The 21123-nt window shown below is 43.5% G+C and overlaps 2 protein-coding genes across 3 annotated transcripts; one reads left to right on the forward strand and one right to left on the reverse strand.

Annotated features, from left to right (window-relative positions):
• Nucleotides 1-1678: 1678 nt before the first annotated feature.
• Nucleotides 1679-9575, reverse strand: dmtf1 (cyclin D binding myb-like transcription factor 1). Of its 2 annotated transcripts, none has more exons than XM_019263553.2 (17): nt 9469-9575; nt 7070-7185; nt 6885-6977; nt 6681-6766; nt 6487-6598; nt 6198-6274; nt 5966-6123; nt 5840-5872; nt 5653-5762; nt 5010-5238; nt 4755-4906; nt 4131-4316; nt 3836-3912; nt 3163-3321; nt 2865-3077; nt 2673-2778; nt 1679-1820 (listed from the first exon to the last, which is right to left on the reverse strand). In XM_019263553.2, exons 2-17 carry the CDS (start codon nt 7176-7178, stop codon nt 1786-1788), a joined length of 1935 nt encoding a protein of 644 aa, XP_019119098.1. In that variant the 5' UTR covers nt 7179-7185; nt 9469-9575; the 3' UTR covers nt 1679-1785. The 2 variants fall into 2 exon arrangements, with proteins under 2 accessions (XP_019119098.1, XP_019119097.1); XM_019263552.2 differs by having other exon boundaries at nt 3836-3918.
• Nucleotides 9576-10457: 882 nt separating this feature from the next.
• Nucleotides 10458-15313, forward strand: cwf19l1 (CWF19 like cell cycle control factor 1). Its single transcript, XM_019263542.2, has 14 exons — nt 10458-10598; nt 11784-11868; nt 11947-12031; nt 12122-12223; nt 12298-12512; nt 12602-12717; nt 12938-13022; nt 13122-13277; nt 13380-13524; nt 13616-13695; nt 13780-13989; nt 14577-14696; nt 14783-14880; nt 14970-15313. Exons 1-14 carry the CDS (start codon nt 10576-10578, stop codon nt 15112-15114), a joined length of 1665 nt encoding a protein of 554 aa, XP_019119087.1. The 5' UTR covers nt 10458-10575; the 3' UTR covers nt 15115-15313.
• The last annotated feature ends 5810 nt before the right edge of the window (nt 15314-21123 follow it).

Here is a 21123-nt window from a genome sequence, read left to right on the forward strand (position 1 = left end):
TTATTTTCATAATCACATGACAAAAATTCATTTTCTCACGATTGCCCTCTTCATTTTAACATAATACATCCGCAGTTAGAGTCCTTTGGCGCTGCACCTTCTGCAGCGCTGCGTTCACATTTCATCCAGGGGGGGGCGCCGGCGTGAAGCTTTAAAACGATAAACTTCACGCAGGTTTAAAAAAAAAAAGAAGTTTCATTTAGTCTGTTTTTAGATCAGTCTCAGTCTGAGCAGACGGGTTTAGTCTTTGGTCGTTCTGTGCAGCCTCCTCCGGTCGTCCATCCTTTAAATCGACACCTCAGCTCAGTCGGAGCCTTCCTGGTTCTCCAAGATCGGATCTGAGGACGAAGAGTCGAAAAAAAATCCTCAGTTTACGAGAATATGTACATTTAACCCTCTGCCAGGAGGAGCCCAGCTCCGGTTCTGGCATGACACCAGCTCGACACCTCATCAGCATTCACTGGTAAACCACTTCTTCTTCTGCCTGGTGGTCCAGAACTCCACTAACACTAACCATGGTGCTCTGAGCTCACAGTCCGGGCAGCACAGCTAACAAACTGAGCTAACTTTAGCTAACAGCAGCTAACAAACTGAGCTAACTTTAGCTAGCAGCAGCTAACAAACTGAGCTAACATTAGCTAACAGCGGCTAACAAACTGAGCTAACAGCAGCTAACAAACTGAGCTAACAGCAGCTAACAGACTAAGCTAACATTAGCTAACAGCAGCTAACAGCAGCTAACAAACTGAGCTCACAGCAGCTAATAAACTGAGCTAACAAACTGAGCTAACATTAACTAACAGCACCTAACAAACTGAGCTAACAGCAGCTAACAGCAGCTAGCAGACTAAGCTAACATTAGCTAACAGACTAAGCTAACATTAGCTAACAGCAGCTAACAAACTGAGCTAACAGCAGCTAACAAACTGAGCTAACAGACTAAGCTAACAATAGCTAACAGCAGCTAACAAACTGAGCTAATAGCAGCTAACAAACTGAGCTACCGTTATCTAACAGCAGCTACAGTGGAGTCGACGTAGCATCAACATGATTTAAAAATCAGTTATTTCGTGGCAGTTACACGATAGTTCGTCGTGTCTGTGGAAACCTGCCAGCTCCCAGTGTAATTATAATTTTTGTCTCAAACACTGGGGTTGTTGAATTTCAGGAAAATTGGGCCTGGAAAGTCCTTGAAAAACCTTTCAATTATATGTTTATGAAGAACCCTGATGAAATAAAAAATAGGTCGAGCAGCTCTTCACACGTTAAAAAAACAAAACAACAAAACTCTAGAGATCCACTTAAAAACACGAGGACGTCGCTCCGGATCAAATTCAAATGAGACGAGGAGCAGCAGCTGGTAATTATTACTGAGCTGAAACATAGTAAACAACGTACTGCAGAGATGTTACAGAGAGAATTAAATCCAGTTTAATCAGGATTTATGAGAAGTCTCAGACACAAGTTGAAATAGTTTATTTTCATAATCACATGACAAAAATTCATTTTCTCACGATTCGCTCTCTTCATGTTTACATAATTACATCCGTCAGTTAGAGTCTCTTTGGCGCTGCACCTTCTGCAGCGCTGCGTTCACATTTCATCCAGGGGGGGGCGCCGGCGTGAAGCTTTAAACACGATAAACTTCACGCAGGTTTAAAAAAAAAAAGAAGTTTCATTTAGTCTGTTTTTAGATCAGTCTCAGTCTGAGCAGACGGGTTTAGTCTTTGTTGTCGTTCTGTGCAGCCTCCTCCGGTCGTCCATCCTTTAAATCGACACCTCAGCTCAGTCGGAGCCTTCCTGGTTCTCCAAGATCGGATCTGAGGACGAAGAGTCGAAAAAAAATCCTCAGTTTACGAGAATATTTACATTTAACTCGATGTAACGACGCTGATTGTTGTTCAGCAACAACAGAATGGATTGGCTGGCTTGATTTAGGCTCCTAACTAGGGTAAAGTTGGAAACTTTCCATGGGAATTAAGATCAGAGATCACATCTCTCCCATTCTGGCTTCCTTGCATTGGCTCTCTGTTAAATCTAGAATAGAATTTAAATTCTTCTCCTTACTTACAAAGCTCTTCATGGTCAGGCACCATCATATCTAAAAGAGCTCATAATACCTTACTACCCCTCTAGAACACTGCGCTCTCAGGACGCTGGGTTCCTTGTGGTTCCTATAGTCTCCAAAAGTAGATTGGGAGCCAGAGCTTTCAGCTATCAGGCTCCTCTTCTGTGGAACAAACTACCATTCTGGGTTCGGGAGGCAGACACGGTCAACACCTTTAGGAGTAGACTTAAGACTTTCCTTTTTGATAAAGCCTATAGTTAGTGCTGGCTCAGGTCATCCCTTAGTTATGCTGCCATAGGATTAGACTGCCGGGGGACCCCACCGAGGGTTATGCCTAGTCAGGCACGGTATTGGTTGAAGATGCAGTCATTACCCTCCCTTACTGAAAACTCTCTCTCTCTGATTTGATTTGATTTACTGCAGTGCTATTGAGGCCACGCCCCCTACCTGCACAGGTGATTTCTGTACCTGGACCACACTTAAGAGCCCACAGAGACACACGTGTGAGCTCGTGGACTACATAATATTGTTCAATGAAATAATTCATAATTATCTCGTGATACACAGATTGCAGAAGCTGTGACAGGTTCTCAGGTGTGTTTACCTGTCAGCGTGCTGCTGATGTTCGGAGGCGACACAATCAGCACGGCGCTGCCGGACGCTATCCCAGAATGCACCACTGCACCCTCGACGGAGGGGGAACTCAGCTCCTGACACAGGAGCAGAGACAAGGTCGGAAAACGTGGAAGGAACAGCTCAAACGTGAAGTATTTTCAAAATAAAAGCATGTGTTTACTTTGTCAGTGAAGTCGTCTGTCATTGGCTCCTGAGTTTCCGTGACGACGTTCTCTGACCCCTCCAGGACGCACGTGGCTTCGAGGCGGTCGTCGTCCTGACTCTGCTCTTCTGTCTCCACGACCAGCTGTGATTGGCTGAGAGGGTCTGAGGAGGCGGGGTCAGATGTGACCGTTTGGATGATGACGCCATCGCTGGAGCAGAGGCCGTCAGTCTGAGGCGGGAAAACACACACACACATAAACACACCGAACAGACAAACAAACGGAGCCAGACTGAAACACTCGATCCAAACTGACCGACAGGCTGTGAAGGATGATGTGTTCATGTGACGTGGGAGAGGAGCCCGTCGTCAGGGTAACAGTGCCGTTATTGGTTAAGCTGAGCGGCAGGCCCTGATTGGACGTCGTCTGGAGGTAGTAGGTGCCCGGGGTGCCGGTGGGCTGCAGGTGGAAGGACTGGAATCAAAAAAAAGATTATTCAATACGCGATGATGTCACTGATTCCCTGCATCTCTGAAGAAGAAACTTAAAGAGTCGATTTCGAATTTTACTCGGCGATCAACAGGTGAAAACATTCAAGTCAAGAGATGAACCACATTACTGAGAGGAGATTTCTATAGAATAAACTGCACAGGGTTTTATTTTTAACATCTAAACACTTTCTATATTTATATATCATATATTTCTACTATATTCTGTAGACTGAGCCTTTTAAATCCGACACACTGGACCTTTAAAAAAGTAAATTGAAATCGTCTTAAAGATGTAACTACAAGACTGTCCTGTGAGGGTCTGTACAGTCCTCCACCTAAGTGTGTTTAACTGTTAATTAGATGAGTTTCACCAGACAAATCTCAGTAAATCAAAACCAGGAATAATGCTGCAGACTTCAAGCTAACAGCAGGTGTGACATATGATTTATATTTATCCAGAATGTCGGCTTTGAAACCCCGTCTTGTGTTGTGCTTACGGGCAGGATCTCGAAGGTCTGCAGGGCGCCAGTGTTCAGGGTGATGGTTTCACTGTCGCTGGCTCCTGCTGAAGAATCTGAAGCTTCCAGAGAAACAGAAAGGGAGCCACTGTCAGCATCAGTGCTACATATATATGTATATGTATATATATATATATACACATATAAAGCTCTAGTGGTGGCACACAAACAACATCCACATTGTGAATCTTTGTTGATATAAAAGGCGTCATCGTCTGCATAGAGTGACATTTTAGCATTAAATCTGCAGAACGGGAGCGGCGTTGAGTCTCACCGAGGTGCGTGATCTGCAGCGGGATCTGTACGGGAATCTGCAGGGCGGCCACAGAGCTGGAGGCGGGGCTGCCGCCGCTCTCCTCCAATCGGGTGAGTCGGATCTGGAGCGAGGAGGAGGAGGGACTTCCCGGTCCGGACGATGTCTGTGAGGACGCCATGAGCTCCTGGAGACCCTTCAAGAGGACTGAGGACAAGCATAGACACACGTGTGAGTGTTTGTAATAACTTTATTTGTATTGAACCATTTAAGCAATGAGAACAAAGTACTCAACAATTATATTTTCTATAAATAATAAGTATTTTCTTAATTATTTTGGAAGATAGCCACTTGATTTGACTTTTATACAACTTTGAGGTACTTCTACTTTAAAAGAATATTATAGTTTCATGCTACTTTCTACTTGTCCACAGGCCTTTTAATTGTTTACGTTTATATTTTATGATATTTTATGAGTTGCTATATAAATAAAGTTTATTATAATTATACGTTGCAGTGTAAAGATTGAACAGGTTCTCTTTCAGTTTATGGAGTTTATGGATACTGTCGGACTTTCTATCAGGATCTTAGACATATTTATGTCAACACTCTTAAGATTTAGATCTTGAATTTAGAAACTTGTACCGCTGAAGGGGATCTCCTTGTGATTGGCTACTTGTCTCTTGATGCTCCACCACTTCGATCTCAGCCACTGAGGCGATCGGACGCTGCTCCACCCGCCTGCAAGATCCTCCCACTTGATTTCATTCTCGTCCTCGACCTCCAGCTCCGATATCCTGAAACACGTCGTTACAGATTATTATTGCAGTCCATACACACACGTACAGTCTTACTTCACCAACAGGGGACTATGAGTGTACACATATGAAGTACACAAACCTTCGTATGAGGTTGAGGTCGTCGTCCTTCATCCACTCCGTTCCTCCGCTGTGTTTCCAGTTCAGGTAGTTCAACCATTTCGACCGACACTGTTTCTCTGAGCGCGTGCGAACCTGATCGGCGACGGTCGCCCAGGAAACGCCTCCTGTGACGGCCGACCCCGGCGTCACGCCCGCCATGTCGTACACGACCTCGGCGAGACGCCGCTCCTCCTCCTCGCTCCATTTACCTGTTTTTACGTAAAAAGACGACAAACAAGTGAGAAATAAAGTTATAGACAAATAAATACAAAGTTTGAGTCAGAGTTTTCTACCAATATTCACTATTAATAATTTTATATTGATAATTCTGTGCCAAAAAACTACTTTTATTCTTGATGATGAGCTTCTGTAACAGCATTTACGACACGACAAACTGAAACTGTAATAAAATTCATCATATTCATATTTTATACTTGCATATCCAGCCATAAAATCATGATGAAATTATAAAATACTCTTTTTAAAGCAGCAATAATTTATATTTTCATATAAACAGTTCTGTTTTATAGACCAACTCCAAATAACGTCCAAACAATTTAAAACACCAGCTGCTGTTTCAGGTTCTCTGACAACAGAAACAGAAATACACAACATTGTTGTACCTGTGTTGCACGTGTCCTTCATCAGTCGGCATCGGTCTTTAACAGAGGAGGCGCTTCGACCCAGAGCCGCTCCGATCGTCGCCCAGTCGTTCCCGTGCTTCTCCCTCAGCCTGAACACAAACGCCACATTTAAACAAACACACATCTGCGATCACATGAAACAACTTTAAAAGAAGGTTTCGCTCACGCTTTCAGCTTCTCTATCTCGTCAGGAGTGTACCTGAAGACGAGAAAGCAACAAATTACTATTTAAACGAAGAGAATAAAAAAGCTGTGTCGTGTTTCCCGTTGTGGGTTTTTTTTGTGAACTCACTTGCCCACGTGGTTTCGGTTGTCGTACATTCGTAGAACTCGTCTGTAGACGGCGAACAGCGGCCGGTTTAAACCCAAAGCTACGGAGCGGTAGAAGTCCTTCCTCTCCTCTTTGGACATCTCAAAAATGATCTCAGCCGGGTCTTCGATGCCTCGGCCCTGAAACGCAAAGAAAACATTTAAACGATCTTCGGATCCGATAGAGACGAATACAGCCGCAGAACGCGACGAACCTTTACGTATTGATCGATGTTGCTCATCAGGATGTCGATCTCCTCTTTAGACCACATGCCCTGTTTCCACTTATGACCTGGAGGGGAAGAAATATTGAAGACAGCTGAGCTTTACTGCCTGATTTTTGATTAATGTTCACTTCTTGCATCTTTTTAAGAGATTATATAAAGATTATAACGTTGAATACGGATTAGATTCGAAGTTTTTGACCTAAAAACATGCAGGCGGTGAAGTATTTTTAACTTTTCCCTGAGTATGCAGGTGAAGGGTTCTTGCCCTTGTGTGCACCTTTGTTCGTCAGTGTGTCTTTGTCTTCTTTGGTAGTGAACCAGGCCTGACTGACAGGCGAGACCTCTGTCTTCTGATTGGGCGAGAGAGAGTCCTCGTCCTCCTGCAGAATCTACACACACACATAAACACATAAACACACACTTATAGAGAAAAGTACATTTTATTAGAAAGTTAATTAAAAGTCAGGGTACCTGAATCTGAGCGACACCTTCCTCGGAGAGATCGGCGTCTGCCGTGGCCGTCATTGTCACCTCGAAGCCTTCGTCGTTCTCCGACACTGACGAGAATTTATAAAAAAACATGATTACAGCTACAACGTCAAATATCTCCTATTATTGATTAACCCACAAGATGAACTTCATCAGTTTGTGAGTCACAGTTTGTGTTTGTCTCACTCGGTAAAGTGACCACGGAGAACTGAGGACCGTCCGAGTCGACCTGTTCTGCAGAGAGACGGAGCTTCTTCTGAAGAGGCTCTGAGTCCTCGTCTGCACACACACACACACACACACACACACACACATTTGATTAATCTGCTGTTAACGATACTGGATGTCAGATTTCTTCGTTGCTGACCCACCGTTGTGCGGACAGTGCAGTATGATGCTTCCATCGCTGTCCTGAGTGAGCGTGACGGACTTGACGGTCTCTAACGCTGCAGCCTCGTCGTCGTCTGCTGCCGAACTCATCGCGAGCCTGCCGACCAATGAGACAACACAGACTGTCGTCACGGCGACGGCTAGATACAGATACAACCTGAGCCTACAGAGTTCGATGTTCGGTTCACGACACCGTTCATACTGCGGGAAAATCTGTTTTTTTCTAACATCGCGATCGTTTTCATTATCGATTCATCTGTTGATTATTAATCAAACGTCTCTGGGTGACGTTTTCTCCGACCAACAGTCCAAAAACCAAAAATGTTTTTAATTTACAACGATATAAACACGTCGCAGGACTCTCAAAGACTCAACAAGGCAAACTTTGAAGCCCAGATCAGGGTTAGTTATTGTGAAAACATATGAAACATGAAGTATCAAAAAAAAAACTTTGATTTCTATTGTTGCACAAAATATATAAATTCAAGCACTTTCAATGACCTTGATTTTGTCCCCTCAAATTCCAAAAATCAGTAAATGTCACACTTGGGGTTTTTTTTTGCCTTAGAAATTACAGAAACGATCAATCGATTATTAAAATAAACACAAAACAATAATTTATAGTTGCAGTTCTAACTTCATGAACGTAAACTGTACGTTAGTTATATATTTATACCGTGTTTTCCGGACTATAGGCCGCAGGTTTTAGATATTTACACAGAAAGACGATACACGGAAGATTTTTTAAGTTTTAATTTAAGACACGCTTTTTTTCAAACTGTGCCTGGGAAAAAATCGGCAGTACGAACACGAGATGCCAAGATTACGTGCAGTAGCTCCGTTTCCTTCTTTTGACGATTGCCTTTAACTTAAAGCTGCATCATATGCATTTCTTCGTGTGTTTTCCACAATCAGGGTGTGTGCGTCTTCTTGTCTGTCTCACTTTTGCACTTACTGCTAGAGAGTAAAAATCTATAAATTATATACCGCCGCAGGGTTCAAAGCGTGGGGAAAAAAGTAGCGGCTTATAGTCCGTAAAATACGGTAAAATACAAAGATTCTTGTATTTATTTAAGTGCTCTGTGTTTGTATTTATGTTTCAGGTATTAATATTTATCAAGATTATTTTATGACGTTAATAAAACTACAAAATGTTTGTTTGTGTCTGTGCGTACTCAAGTTGCAATGGTTTGTTTTTATTATATTTTATTTAATAATAATAATAATGTGTCTAATCTTCTTGAGTCCAGGTGAAAAAACAGCAACACGAGACACCTAAAGTATTAAAGTATCTAAAGGTCGCTCTATAAAGTCACAACACAAACACCAAAACTATAAAATAAACATTTTAAAAAGTGTATTTTTACAGGATGTTTCACACAAAGTCATACATCATGATTAAAGTAAACAACATACAACTTCATTTAAAAACATGCCAGGAGGTAGAAATGATTCACAAACAAGCTGAATATTTTTAATAAAGAGAAAGGTTATTTAATCCAAATATGTTTTGAATGTCACAAACTTTCATCTGGAGTTTGGATTGTCAAGTGAAGTCATAAAGAGAATTTAATGGATTTCTGACATTCCCATTCAAAACCCCCTTTAAAAAAACACCAATTTAAAACTAAACTTCACGCAGACTACAGAAATCAACTCACACATCATCAGTTCAGACATTTTACGGATCAATAGTTTGTATTGATGAATTCGGCTGAGAAATTATGCATAAATCATTAAGTTATTTTAATATAAAGTATAAAACTTCATGACAGTGAGCGGCTCTGTGCTGCCCTCCTCTGTTCTCCTGCTGCGTTAGGAAACAGCACACCCAGCGACATTAAACTGGATATTATAGTTAAAATACGTTGTGCTTGTTGGGACAGTTAAATGCCGAACTGTAGTCCGGGTCGCCTTTTAATGATTTAACGTGAAATTAACGTAATTAATGTGTTTAATATTCAGTTTCTAACGAGTTGAAGTAGACTTGGTCTGTTTGTAAACGGGGTTTGGCGGGAGGGAAACACTTGGATTCTGCGCAGTAAGGGTGTTTGATTTAATGTGATATAAACTACAGAAACCTTAATTTACGGCATCGCTTCGCTATAATGTCAAAGTCGTGATGTGTTCTTATTTTAAATGACATAAAGAAGCAGGAGCTAAGATGCTAACTGTTAGCAGCTCAAAGAAAAGAAAATCTCCGCCGCCATGTTTTTTTTTTTTTTTTTTTAGCTTTAGCTTCGTGGCTGTCGGTGCCGGTTCGACGCGGTTCTGCTGGGCCCCAACACACCCTGAGCTCGACCTGCGGGTCCGAACTGAGGCGAACCGGGTCCGACCGCCGCTCACAAACTGGATTTTACTTTTGATTTGGGTTACTTACTTCCTGTTTTCGGTCCGGGGACCGTCAGTGACCAGGATGGAGCCAAGTGCCAGGATGGAGCGAGGCCGGCCGAGGGTTGCCAGGTCCGACGACTATCCGGAGAAACTGTACTGAGTCAGAATCAGAAAAAAGCTTTTTTTAAATTTTATTTATTTTATTTTATTTTTTATTTTATATATTTGATTTTTTATTTTATTTATTTATGATTGTGTTTATTTATTTATTTTTATTTTTTATTTTATTTATTTATGATTGTGTTTATTTATTTATTTTTAGTTTATTTTGTAGTTTACTTATTTCATTTATTTTATTTGATATATTATTTTTTATTTTGTATTTTATTTATTTATTTATGATTGTATTTATTTATTTTTATTTTATATATTATTTTTTATTTTGTATTTTATTTATTTATGATTGTATTTATTTAATTATTTATATTTTATTTATTTTATTTTTAGTTTACTCATTTCATTTATTTTATTTTTATTTTATTTTTTTATTTTATATATTATTTTTTATTTATTTATGATTGTATTTATTTTTTATTTTATTATTTTTAGTTTATTTTATTTTTTAGTTTACTTATTTCATTTATTTAATATTTTATTTATTTTTTATTTCATTTATTTATCATTTTATTATTTTTTTTTGTTTTTTTGTTTACCTATTTCATTTATTATTATTTTTTTATATATTATAAAAAACATTTATATAAAAACATTTTTATTTATTTCTTAGAACAGGGAAATCACCTGCACCCCATTTAAATGACAGAAAACATCATTTATGTTTATTAAACTGGCACCGACAGACAATTTATTATAAAAATCATAGAAAATTCAACCAGTGTTTTATTGAGCACAGGAAGTTTGATTATGTGGTTAAAGTTTGTAATTATTATGTTTCTAATTAACCAAAAACAATTAAATTTACGTGAAAGAATCACACCTGGCAACCACCCGGTCCCCTCTAAAACACTGTCCTAAAAGAAGGTTCCGTTGTTTTGTTTGTTTCCGTCGGACCTTTTTGTGTGTGTGGACGAACGGAACCTTGCAGCTGCAGAACTCTTGGACACATGTAAACAGAGACGGGTTCGGAAACATCATGGAGCAGAAACCAGCGAGAGTGTGAGTCCAACTTCATTCACAACGACGCACGTTATAGGGCTCGCTGTCGTCACCGGAGCTCGGGTGTTCGACGATAGTCGGTGGAGTGTTGAAGTACCGTCCAGACTTTGTTTACTTCCTCAGATTCGGTCATTTTGCCGGTGTCGTGCCAGAATTTGACTCCTATCATATTAAGTATAAGTATATTTGGCCCGTTTTGTGTTGTAATGATCCTTTAAAAGAATTTCAAGCTGTCCTCTGAGCTCTAGTGTTTATATTATGAAGCTTATGAATTAAATCAAGTCATATTTAGGCAGAAATCACCTTTCATTAACTGTATTTGGCCTTCAATCAGTTTTTGACAGGTGAAAACTGCAAAACATCCAAACATGGGAAGCAAATGCTATGTAGAGCCCAGATCACATAAAAAAAATAATAAAAAAAACATCTGTATTGAAAACCCACCAATAAATCATATTATAGTCTAATTTTCAAACAAAGTCATCAGACATACCAAGCACATAGAGACATGTCACATAATAGACAGGTTTATGTTCTTCCAAATGTGTAAACATGCTACTTTAGTTTATTTGTTTCTCTTTTGTCTGTTTGCACGGGGTGTTTTTTATTTTGAAAATCCAGCGGATTCCCTGCGCTGTTTCTGTGTCAGGCGTCCTAGTGGTGTGCGACCAAGTCAATACGGGCCAGTATCACCGGTACCGATACTTTTCAATGAATAAGGTGGATGCGTCATTGAATTGCTAAATCTCAATCTAAACACGATAGGGTGGAGGGTGAGCAAAGTGTGCCTGCTCTGCGCTGACACAGGAGCGGCGAGTCCGGCGACCTGGCTGTTTCCTCTTTGGCGAAACCGCAGCGGAACTTAAAGTTAAGAATCGATCTCACCAGGCTAGTATCGATCCGATACCGATATCGACTTGGTATCGATACTATTGATTATTTGGATCGATCCGACCACCGCTAAGGTGTCCGTCAAAAATAGAACAGCTGAGCGGAGGCCGTGCGAAGCCAAATTAGACTGATCGGATGTCGGATGAGTTCAGAAAATGAACATGACTGACTTTTAAACACTCTGAGCTGAGATGAATTCATCTCCATCTCTCTGCTCAGGGTGGCCTCAGCGTGTCATCGAGCCGCCCTTTAAGGACCGCCCACAGCTGTGATCTGTTTGTGTCTGTTTTGCAGTTTGGCGTGCGGGGACGTCGAAGGCCGACTGACCGCTCTGTTCAATCGAGTCCAGGCCATCCAGAAGAAGACGGGACAGTTTGACGTGAGTCCGTTCGTCCGATCCTGAAATGTCTCTGTCGATGTCGGTCAGATCGTCACTGTGTGTTCGTGTTTCTCGTAGCTGCTGCTGTGTGTCGGAGAGTTTTTCGGGACGACGCCGGAGGCCGAAGCGGAGTGGCAGCAGTACAAAACCGGAGCCAAGAAAGGTTCGAACATCTCGAGCTTCACCTCCTCTTGTCTTAAATTAGATAAACGTGTGTCTGCAGCTTTAAGAAATCTCTTTTGTCCCTCCTCAGCTCCCATCCACACCTACATCCTTGGAGCGGCGAGCCAGGAGACGGTGAAGAACTTCCCCAGCACCGACGGCTGCGAGCTGGCGGACAACATCACATATCTGGGTAAGACTCTGCTGTGTACACACACACACACATTAAACTCCCCGCCGTTAAACTTGTGTGTGTGTGTGTTTCAGGTCGGCGAGGTGTGTTCACAGGCGTGTCAGGACTACAGATCGCCTACGTCAGCGGTCAGGAGGCGCAGCAGGAACCGGCGCCGGCTCACTGCTTCACGTCCAAAGATCTGTCGGCGCTCGTGGCGCCGCTGACCGGCAGCTCCAAGTTCAGAGGAGTCGACATCCTGCTGACGTCGCAGTGGCCCCGCGGAGTGTGGCACTACGGAAACACACCGGTAAGACAGCGGTCGAAAGCTCCGGAAGAGACACTAAACGGATCACGTGAGGTCAAGAATGAACTTTAGGTTTCTTTTTAATGTTTCAGGACGTGAACACGAAGTTCTGCGGGAGCGTCTCCGTCGCTAACCTCGCAGATAAACTGAAACCACGATACCACTTCGCTGCACTAGAGGGCGCTCACTATGAAAGACTCCCGTACAGGTAGACTGTTTTCAAATATCTAACGTATGTCGAGTATTTTTGAAGTGTTTTGTACTGAACCCGAAGACGGCCATGGCTGAAATCTAATTTTATGTTATCTTGAGAAAATAAAAGCCTTATTTCTTGAGATAATTTATCAAAATAAAACACGAGAAACAGGATGTAACATTTTGTTCTCTCATGGTAATGACTCAATGGTCTCTTCATCTCTTCATATCAGGAATCACGTCGTTCTCCAGGAAAACGCTCAACACGTCAGCCGCTTCATCGCACTGGCAAACGTCAACAACCCCGCCAAGAAGAAGGTAAGCGAGAACACGAACATCCAGAAATCTGAATTAGCGGGAAAGAAGACGCTTCACCTCCTGACCTGTCTGTCTGTCTGTCTGTCTGTCTGTCTGCAGTACTTGTACGCCTTCAACATAATCCCCATGAAGACGATGGACCCGACCGAGCTGGTGAAGCAGCCGCAGGACGTCACAGAGAACCCGTACAGGTCCACCGCGAAGGACAAGACAGACAAACAGAAGCCGAGCTTCAACGCTGCCGAGGAGGAGGAGGTGCGTTTGATTCACGTCCCACAGAGAAGAGATTTGATTTCAGGGTCTTTTTATTTTGACAATTCAACCGTCTCTCTCCGTCTCTTCCTGTCGTCCGTTAAGGAGCCAGCCCGTCAGTTCTTCTTCGACCTGGGCAGGAAGCCGGGTGGAGGTCCTCGAGGTCGTGGCAGGAAGAGAGACGGCGACGGACGGGGACGAGACCAGCAGCACGACGGAGGCGGACAACTCAAACAACCCCGCAGACACCGTGAGTCCAAACAGGGACGTGAACTAGATCTGACCCGGATCTCAGGATCCTCGAGAAGTTCTAAACTAAAACTGTCGTTTTTGTGTTTCAGCTCAGCCCACCGGGCCCTGCTGGTTCTGTCTGGCCAGTCCTCAGGTGGAGAAACACCTCGTCATCAGCATAGGAACACACGTGAGTTCAGACAGTCCACCTCCAACATCAGCTGACGCCGTCACGTGACGTATTTAAACACACACACACACACTCTGTCTGCAGTGTTACCTGGCGATGGCGAAAGGCGGCCTGACGCCTCACCACATGCTCATCCTCCCCATCGGGCACTACCAGTCTGTGGTGGATCTGAGCTCGGAGGTGGTGGAGGAGATGGAGAAGTACAAGACGGCGCTGAAGAGCTTCCACAAGAGCCGAGGAGAGCGCTGTGTGCTGTTTGAGAGGAACTACAGGAGCCAACACCTGCAGCTACAGGTACACACACACACACACCTGCAGCTACAGGTAAACACACACACCTGCAGCTACAGGTACACACACACACACACACACATGCAGCTACAGGTACACACACACACACCTGCAGCTACAGGTACACACACACACGCAACCTGCAGCTACAGGTACACACACGCACACCTGCAGCTACAGGTACACACACGCACACCTGCAGCTACAGGTACACACACACCTGCAGCTACAGGTACACACACACATGTAGCTAAAGGTACACACACACACATGTAGCTACAGGTACACACACACGCCTGTAGCTACAGGTACACACGCACACCTCCAGCTACAGGTACACACACACACACACCTCCAGCTACAGGTACACACACACACACACACCTGCAGCTACAGGCACACACACACATGTAGCTACAGGTACACTCACACACCTGCAGCTACAGGTACACACACACACACACATGCAGCTACAGGTACACACACACACACACAGTGTGTTGACATCATCAACATGTTGACATCATTAAGAGTGTGTTGAAGCATTGTGTGTGTGTGTGTGTGTGTGTGTGTGTGTGTGTGTGTGTCAGGTCGTACCAGTGCCGTTGGACCGCTGCACCACGGAGGACATCAAGGAGGCGTTCATGGTCCAGGCTCAGGAGCAGCAGATGGAGCTGATGGAGATTCCCCAACACACCGACCTCAAACAGGTACAAACACACACACACCTACACACACACACAGACACACACACACTGCAGAAGTGTGTTTAATTTGTGTGTGTGTGTGTGTTCAGATTGCTCCTCCAGGGACGCCGTACTTCTACGTGGAGTTGGACTCTGGAGAGAAACTTTACTATCGCATCCAGAAACATTTCCCTCTGCAGTTTGGACGGTGAGCAACACGGACGAGTGACTGTACGTACAGGTGTTGCAATACACAGGTGTGTCTTTATGTGTGTGTGTGTGTGTGTGTGTGTACAGGGAGGTACTGGCCAGCGAGGCGTTGCTCAACATCCCGACCCGAGCTGACTGGAAGGAGTGTAAACAGAGCCGAGACGAGGAGGAGGAGAGCTGCAAACAGCTGAGGGACAAATTTCAGCCGTACGACTTCGCCTGGGAAGACTAACACACACACACACACACACACACACACACACACACACACACACACACACACACCTTCAGCTCCTCTAACATCAAAATGTGTCTCTCAAACTCGCCCGAATGTTTCATACTGGAGTTTTTGGTTTTGATAGTTGTATAAGTCAGAATGTGTTCTGTGTCTCCTGATACATAAAAAGACAAAATAATTTCTTCTCCCGTTTCTCAGCTGTCGGATTAATTCATAAAACGTTTATAAACGAGTAAAAACCGAACGACGGCAACATTTTTCTACGATTCTACGGAGGCTCTTTTTGATTTGAACTCTGGAAGAAAAAACTTTTTAAATGTTTTTTCTTGTATTTTTAAAAAGAATTAAACATTTTGTGTTTTCTGGTGTCACGTGTTGATTATGGATTATTATCGCACAGCTACTTTAATTCACATTTATTTAACTCACACTGCACATCTGGCCCTGTGAGCGCTGACAGTTGCTTCCTTTAACCTCTAGGAGGCGTCGTTATCCACGTAACTCCAGCACACAACGTCTCAAAAGTCTCTGCTGATTTTCACTTTTACTGTCAGGTGAACTGACCCTTTAATATCACCTCCTCTGTAAATCAAATCAAATAAAATAATTTTATTTGTATAGCCCAAAGCCACAAAGTACATTAGTACCTGGAGGTCTTTACACTCTGTACAGGGAGTGACACCCTCTGTCCTTAGACCCTCGGTTCGAGTGAGGAAAAACTTGCCCACAAAAAACCTTTAAACAGGGAAAAAAGGTGGAAGAACCCTCAGGAAGAGCCACAGAGGAGGGATCCCTCTCCCAGGACGGACAGACGTGCAATGGATGTCACGTTACAGGACAAATCAACACAAACATATTTACAATTACAATGAGAGTCCCCCGGCAGTCTAATCCTATGGCAGCATAACTAGGGATGGACGGAGCCCCCTAACTGTAGGCTTTATCAAAAAGAAGTCTTAAGTCTACTCTTAAATAAGTGTTGACCGTGTCTCCTCCTGAACCCAGAATGGTAGTTTTGTTCCACAGAAGAGGAGCCTGAGCTGAAAGCTCTGGCTCCCAATCTACTTTGGAGACATAGGAACCACAAGGAACCACAAGGAACCCAGCGTTCCTGAGAGCGCAGTGTTCTAGAGGGGTAGTAAGGTATATGAGCTCTTTTAGATATGAGGGGCCGACCATGAAGAGATTTGTAAGTAAGGAGAAATTTAAACTCTATTCTAGATTTAACAGGGAGCCAATGCAAGGAAGCCAAATGGGAGAGATGTGATCTCTGATCTTGGTTCCTGTCAGAAACACGTGCAGCAGCATTCTGAATTAACTGCAAAGTCCTCAGAGACTTATTGGAGCAGCCTGATAACAAAGAGTTACAATAGTCCAGCCTAGAATCATCCGCTTGAGATGAAACAATGCGTCTGATTTTAGCGATGTTACGTAAGTGGAAGAATGCAGTCCTCGACATTTGTTTTATGTGGACGTTAAGGACAAATCCTGATCAAAACAACTCCAAGATCTTACAGTGGAGCTGGAGGCCAGGGTGATCCCGTCTAAAGTAACTAAGACTCCAGAAAGAGAGTTTTCTGAGGTGTTTGGGTCCAAATACAAGAACTTCAGTTTTGTTGCTGAATTTAACATAAAAAAAATTGTAGGTCATCCAACTTTTTATATCCTTAAGGCATGCTTGGAGTTTTAGTAACTGATTGGTTGCATCAGCTTGATCGATAAATATATGGATGTCGTCAGCATAACATGAAAATTGTAGAGTGATTCCTAATAATGTTCCCTAAAGGAAGCTATATAAACTGAATAGAAGTGGTCCTAGTACAGAACCTTGTGGGACTCCATGACAAACTGACTCTGTAGACGCCACGTACGCGGCAAGTCGCGTTTTCAGCACGAGGACAACTCGCGTGTGATACACACCAAGCAGCCAGCGACACAAACGAGCAAACAACGGAGGGAGGAGAGAGATGGCGTTTTTCTAGCTGGAACACAGTCACTGTTTTGACTTGTTCAGCTAAAGATGACAATATTAAGGTTGGTCGGAACCTCTGTGCCGGCGACAAAGAGTATTATGTAGTTCGAAAAACGACGTCAAATTTGAAAGAACATTTGAGTCGCAGCACGGCACAGTCAACTTACAGAGAAAGTCCACCAGTGGTGCGAAGCAGCGAGCTGCGACTAATGCAGGAGGTCCACACCAGTATAAAGAGTAAGTTTGACCATTACAGTGTTAACAGTTAAATATGTCAGGTCAGAAAATACTGTCTTTATTCATGTTTTATTAAATAAGTATTATGTGAAGTGAAGTCAAGAAATACGTTTTTTTTTATTTATTCGTTATAAAACATGTATCTTTCAGGAATAGTTTTTAAGTTCAACTTAAAATGTCAGGAGATACATTGTGACGTAACTGTTAAAAATACTTCAGTAAAGTGAGTAATTGGCAAACCGGTGTCATTTTTAGGTTGAGGGCGCGGCTGCTGAATGTGAACTAATAAAGTAATACTTGTAATCTAACGGAGTCACTTTTAAACCAAGTAATCAGTAATGTAAGTAAGTTGACTTTTAAGGAGTATAGATTACTTTTCAGCTAACACTGACTGTAAATGTATACAAGAGCTGATGCGCAATGATTTGAAATGGGTATATGCTGCATCTGGGTATAAGATATGGAAGATAGTTTAGAGAGTGACAAGTGAAAGTAGAACGATGTCATGTCTGGGTTTTGGTCTCCGCACTCTGTTTTATTGTTCATTAAAAAATTTTTTTCTATTTCATTTTCATCACAATTCACAACCCAGAATAGTGAAGGTATTTCAATATCTCCCCCCACTGGACAACGCAGCACGAAATACTGCAGAGTGCAATGTACTTGTAATACTTAGGTGAATAACTTGTGTACTTTGACTCAGCAGCAGAAACAGCAGAAAGCACACGCACATACTCGTAGCGTTGAAGAACATGGGAAAGATGTCTGGGATGGAGAGCGATCGCTGACTCAGCTCCAGTTTGTTGGTTGGACAGCAGGTGGCGCGGGCATCAACCAATTCAGCGGAACGCCAACCAATCACATTAGTGAGGAGAGTCAGTGTCAAGGGGGGCCGGGCTTCGGGTCCCCGGGATGGTCCAGCTGCAGTGGAGAAAAAAATGTTCTTGTGGTGTAGAAGTTTGTCTGAATGACCCGCAGCCTCCTGCCGGAGAGAGGGTCTCAAAAGGGTTTGTGTCCAGGTGGGAGGGGGGGTCAGCCATGGTGTTACCTGACACCCCAGAGTCCCTGGAGGAGTTCAGTACTGCAAGCGCTGACAGTCCATCTCTCACTTTTTGGATTGCCTCCGTCAGTCTCTGCCGATGAAGCTCTCCTTCCACTCCACCGTCCCAGTAACATGCCAGTCAGAGCTGATGCTGCGGTTGCTTCAACCTCTCTGGATCAGCAGGAATCCGCTGATCCTCTCAACAAAAACAAACAACCATTCCTCATTACCACAAACCGTGATGAGAAGAAGCAGACGACACAGAAGTCATGAATCAGTGTTTCCAGAGACTCCCTTCATCGCTGCAGTCAGTGATGCAGCCATCCAGTATAAGACCAGCAGGACTTCAGTCCTGTTAGACACAAGTGGGAAGCGGCTGTGTAGCGTGCCAGCTTCCTGTCAGCTCTCATGTTAACTTTGTGGACTGAAGCCACAGAACCTGCATCAAGTCTGTTACTCTGCACATTTCACGTCAAGTAAACACAGTGGAAATAAAGTGCTGACAGTCCCTGAACGCATCATCAGTGGCAGGAAAACATAGAGACATTCACTGCTCACGTTCATTTCAGCTGTGGGTCCCTGGAACTTCAGAGAGGTTCTGCGCTGTACAAGACACATGCTCACTAAATTAAATGATGCGTTGCTTCTTTGCAGGCTGCAGTCAGAGACTGATCTGAGAGCTGTGGGACAAATGAACTGATCAGTGTTTCCTTGTGTTGGAAGGAGAACAAACACTTTGAGGATCAATCTGATGAATGAGGACCACTGTCTCTGTAATCTTGGATGCTGTCAGCTGGAAATCATGCTTTTATTTTTCCTGTAAATGAACACAACACAACAGTCGTATTCATGCACAATCAACCAAAAACACATGATCCAACAGCTTCTGGCTCCTCTGATTGGCTGACTGTTTTTCTCTCTCTCTCTGTCTTTCTGTCCAATCCTGAAGCCTGTCCCGGGTTTCTCCTCTCCAGCTTCACTGAGGAAGCATGCCGTGAGAAGGGTCGGAGGTTTACAGGAAATACGGGATCTGTGCTGTTGGATACTAACTGTGTTTTAGTACAATACTGCTGAGACCAACCATGGACTGACTGCAAAACCTCTCGGACCTCAGAGGTCTGCGACGGCAAGTGTGGACGCTACACAAGATCAGACAGAAGGCTTCACTTTCGGAATCCCTTCAGGTTTGTTGTTACCCAGTCCAGCGGGTTCAGATGGGAGGGGTTGGACGTCAGAGCTGAGGCCAGAGAAGCACAGCCTGAGCTCTGACAACTGAGCGCCACATCTGAAGAAAATAAATGATGAAGGTTAGCAGACAATGTTCCGGCTTGAATAGTCAATGTTAATAATCTGTTGCAGAGCTGAAAGAAGTTTAGAAAGTTCAGCAATCATAGAACTTCATCAAAATGTTAAAAAAGAAATACTGATAATAGTGGTTAATTGTCTGACAGTTGAATAGAGATTATTGGACTGATTGATTGTTTTATATTAAGGGCAACGATCGTTCGGTTCGATACTTTAGTGTCCCCGATTCAATATTTTTCCATGCCTTTGGTTTTAACTTGTAGTTAGGAACCAACATTTGTTTTCAACTCAAAAGTTCCAGTAGTTACTTAAATTTCCAAGGTTCAATACTTAATACGAAAACCAAAGTAGTTTCCAAAACACCAGATCCTGAAAGAGGTGGAGGGATTTTGATTTCGGGTGTATTTAAGGATTAGCCTGTTGCAACGGCCCGCTTCACATGAGCGTCTGTCTCAGCAGCTTGGTGTGGAATGAAATGTGGGAGTTGCAGCTTAGTGGATGCTGGCTTTCCCAATGAAGCTTACAACACGCTGCGACTATTGGTCCGTCCTGCCAGCTTTAGAGCCACCAGACTTTGTTGCTTGCCGATGTGGCCATTTTCCCAGTGTGTGTTCTTCAAACATTCTTCTTCTCCGTGTGTAAATTATGCGACGTAGTTAATTAGGTGCACGGGGGGTCTGTGGGGAGAAACGACCCGGCAGGTCGCACAGGGCCCGGGGGGGGGGACGGAAGGGGGAGGAGCAAGGGCAAAGCATCATCGTCAGAAGGGGAGAAAAGAAATATGAAAAAAAGCGGAGGTGGGAGTCAGAGGGCGTACGAACCGAGACCACTGTAGCGAAACGGGGGCAATACAGAATACATGGATGGGTGCAGCACCCCTATATTTAGGGATGGTGATTCGCAGGGAGTGAAAACAAACAGACGTGAAATAAGAAGATAAAAGTTGAAGAGGGGCAAGGGAATTATCCAGTCGAGACGAAAACAACAGAAAAAAAATAGAGGTAGCAGGCAGAGAACGCAGGGGGGAGCAGGAGAGAGCAGCCGGAGGGCCTGCAGGGGGAGTCAACACAACGGTCACAATCACAGCAGATGAAGCGCAGCACAAAGGAAAAAATGGGGTCGGAACTCAGAGTCCTTCAGTCTGCCAGGTGTGTGGACTCGCAAGGAAATACATAGCAGCGTCGTCACTAACACTCCTGAAGCAGACAGCTGAGGCGGTGTTTCACAGTCCAGCTCGGTCAGAGGGGAGGGGTGGACTTCAGAGCGGAGGCCAGAGAACACGCGGAGCCGGACAAACTGCAGCTCCACAATCTGAATAAAGAATAAATGAGTTGATAAAAATCCATTTTATAATCCAATCAGATGTGTCAGGTGTGAAATGTGGAGCTCAACAGTACTAGGTCAATCAGACTTATGTCTCTAAATGATAGAGTGACGGGTTGTCATG

The sequence above is a fragment of the Larimichthys crocea genome, chromosome XX, assembly GCF_000972845.2.
Source record: "Larimichthys crocea isolate SSNF chromosome XX, L_crocea_2.0, whole genome shotgun sequence".
Lineage (NCBI taxonomy): Eukaryota > Metazoa > Chordata > Actinopteri > Sciaenidae > Larimichthys > Larimichthys crocea.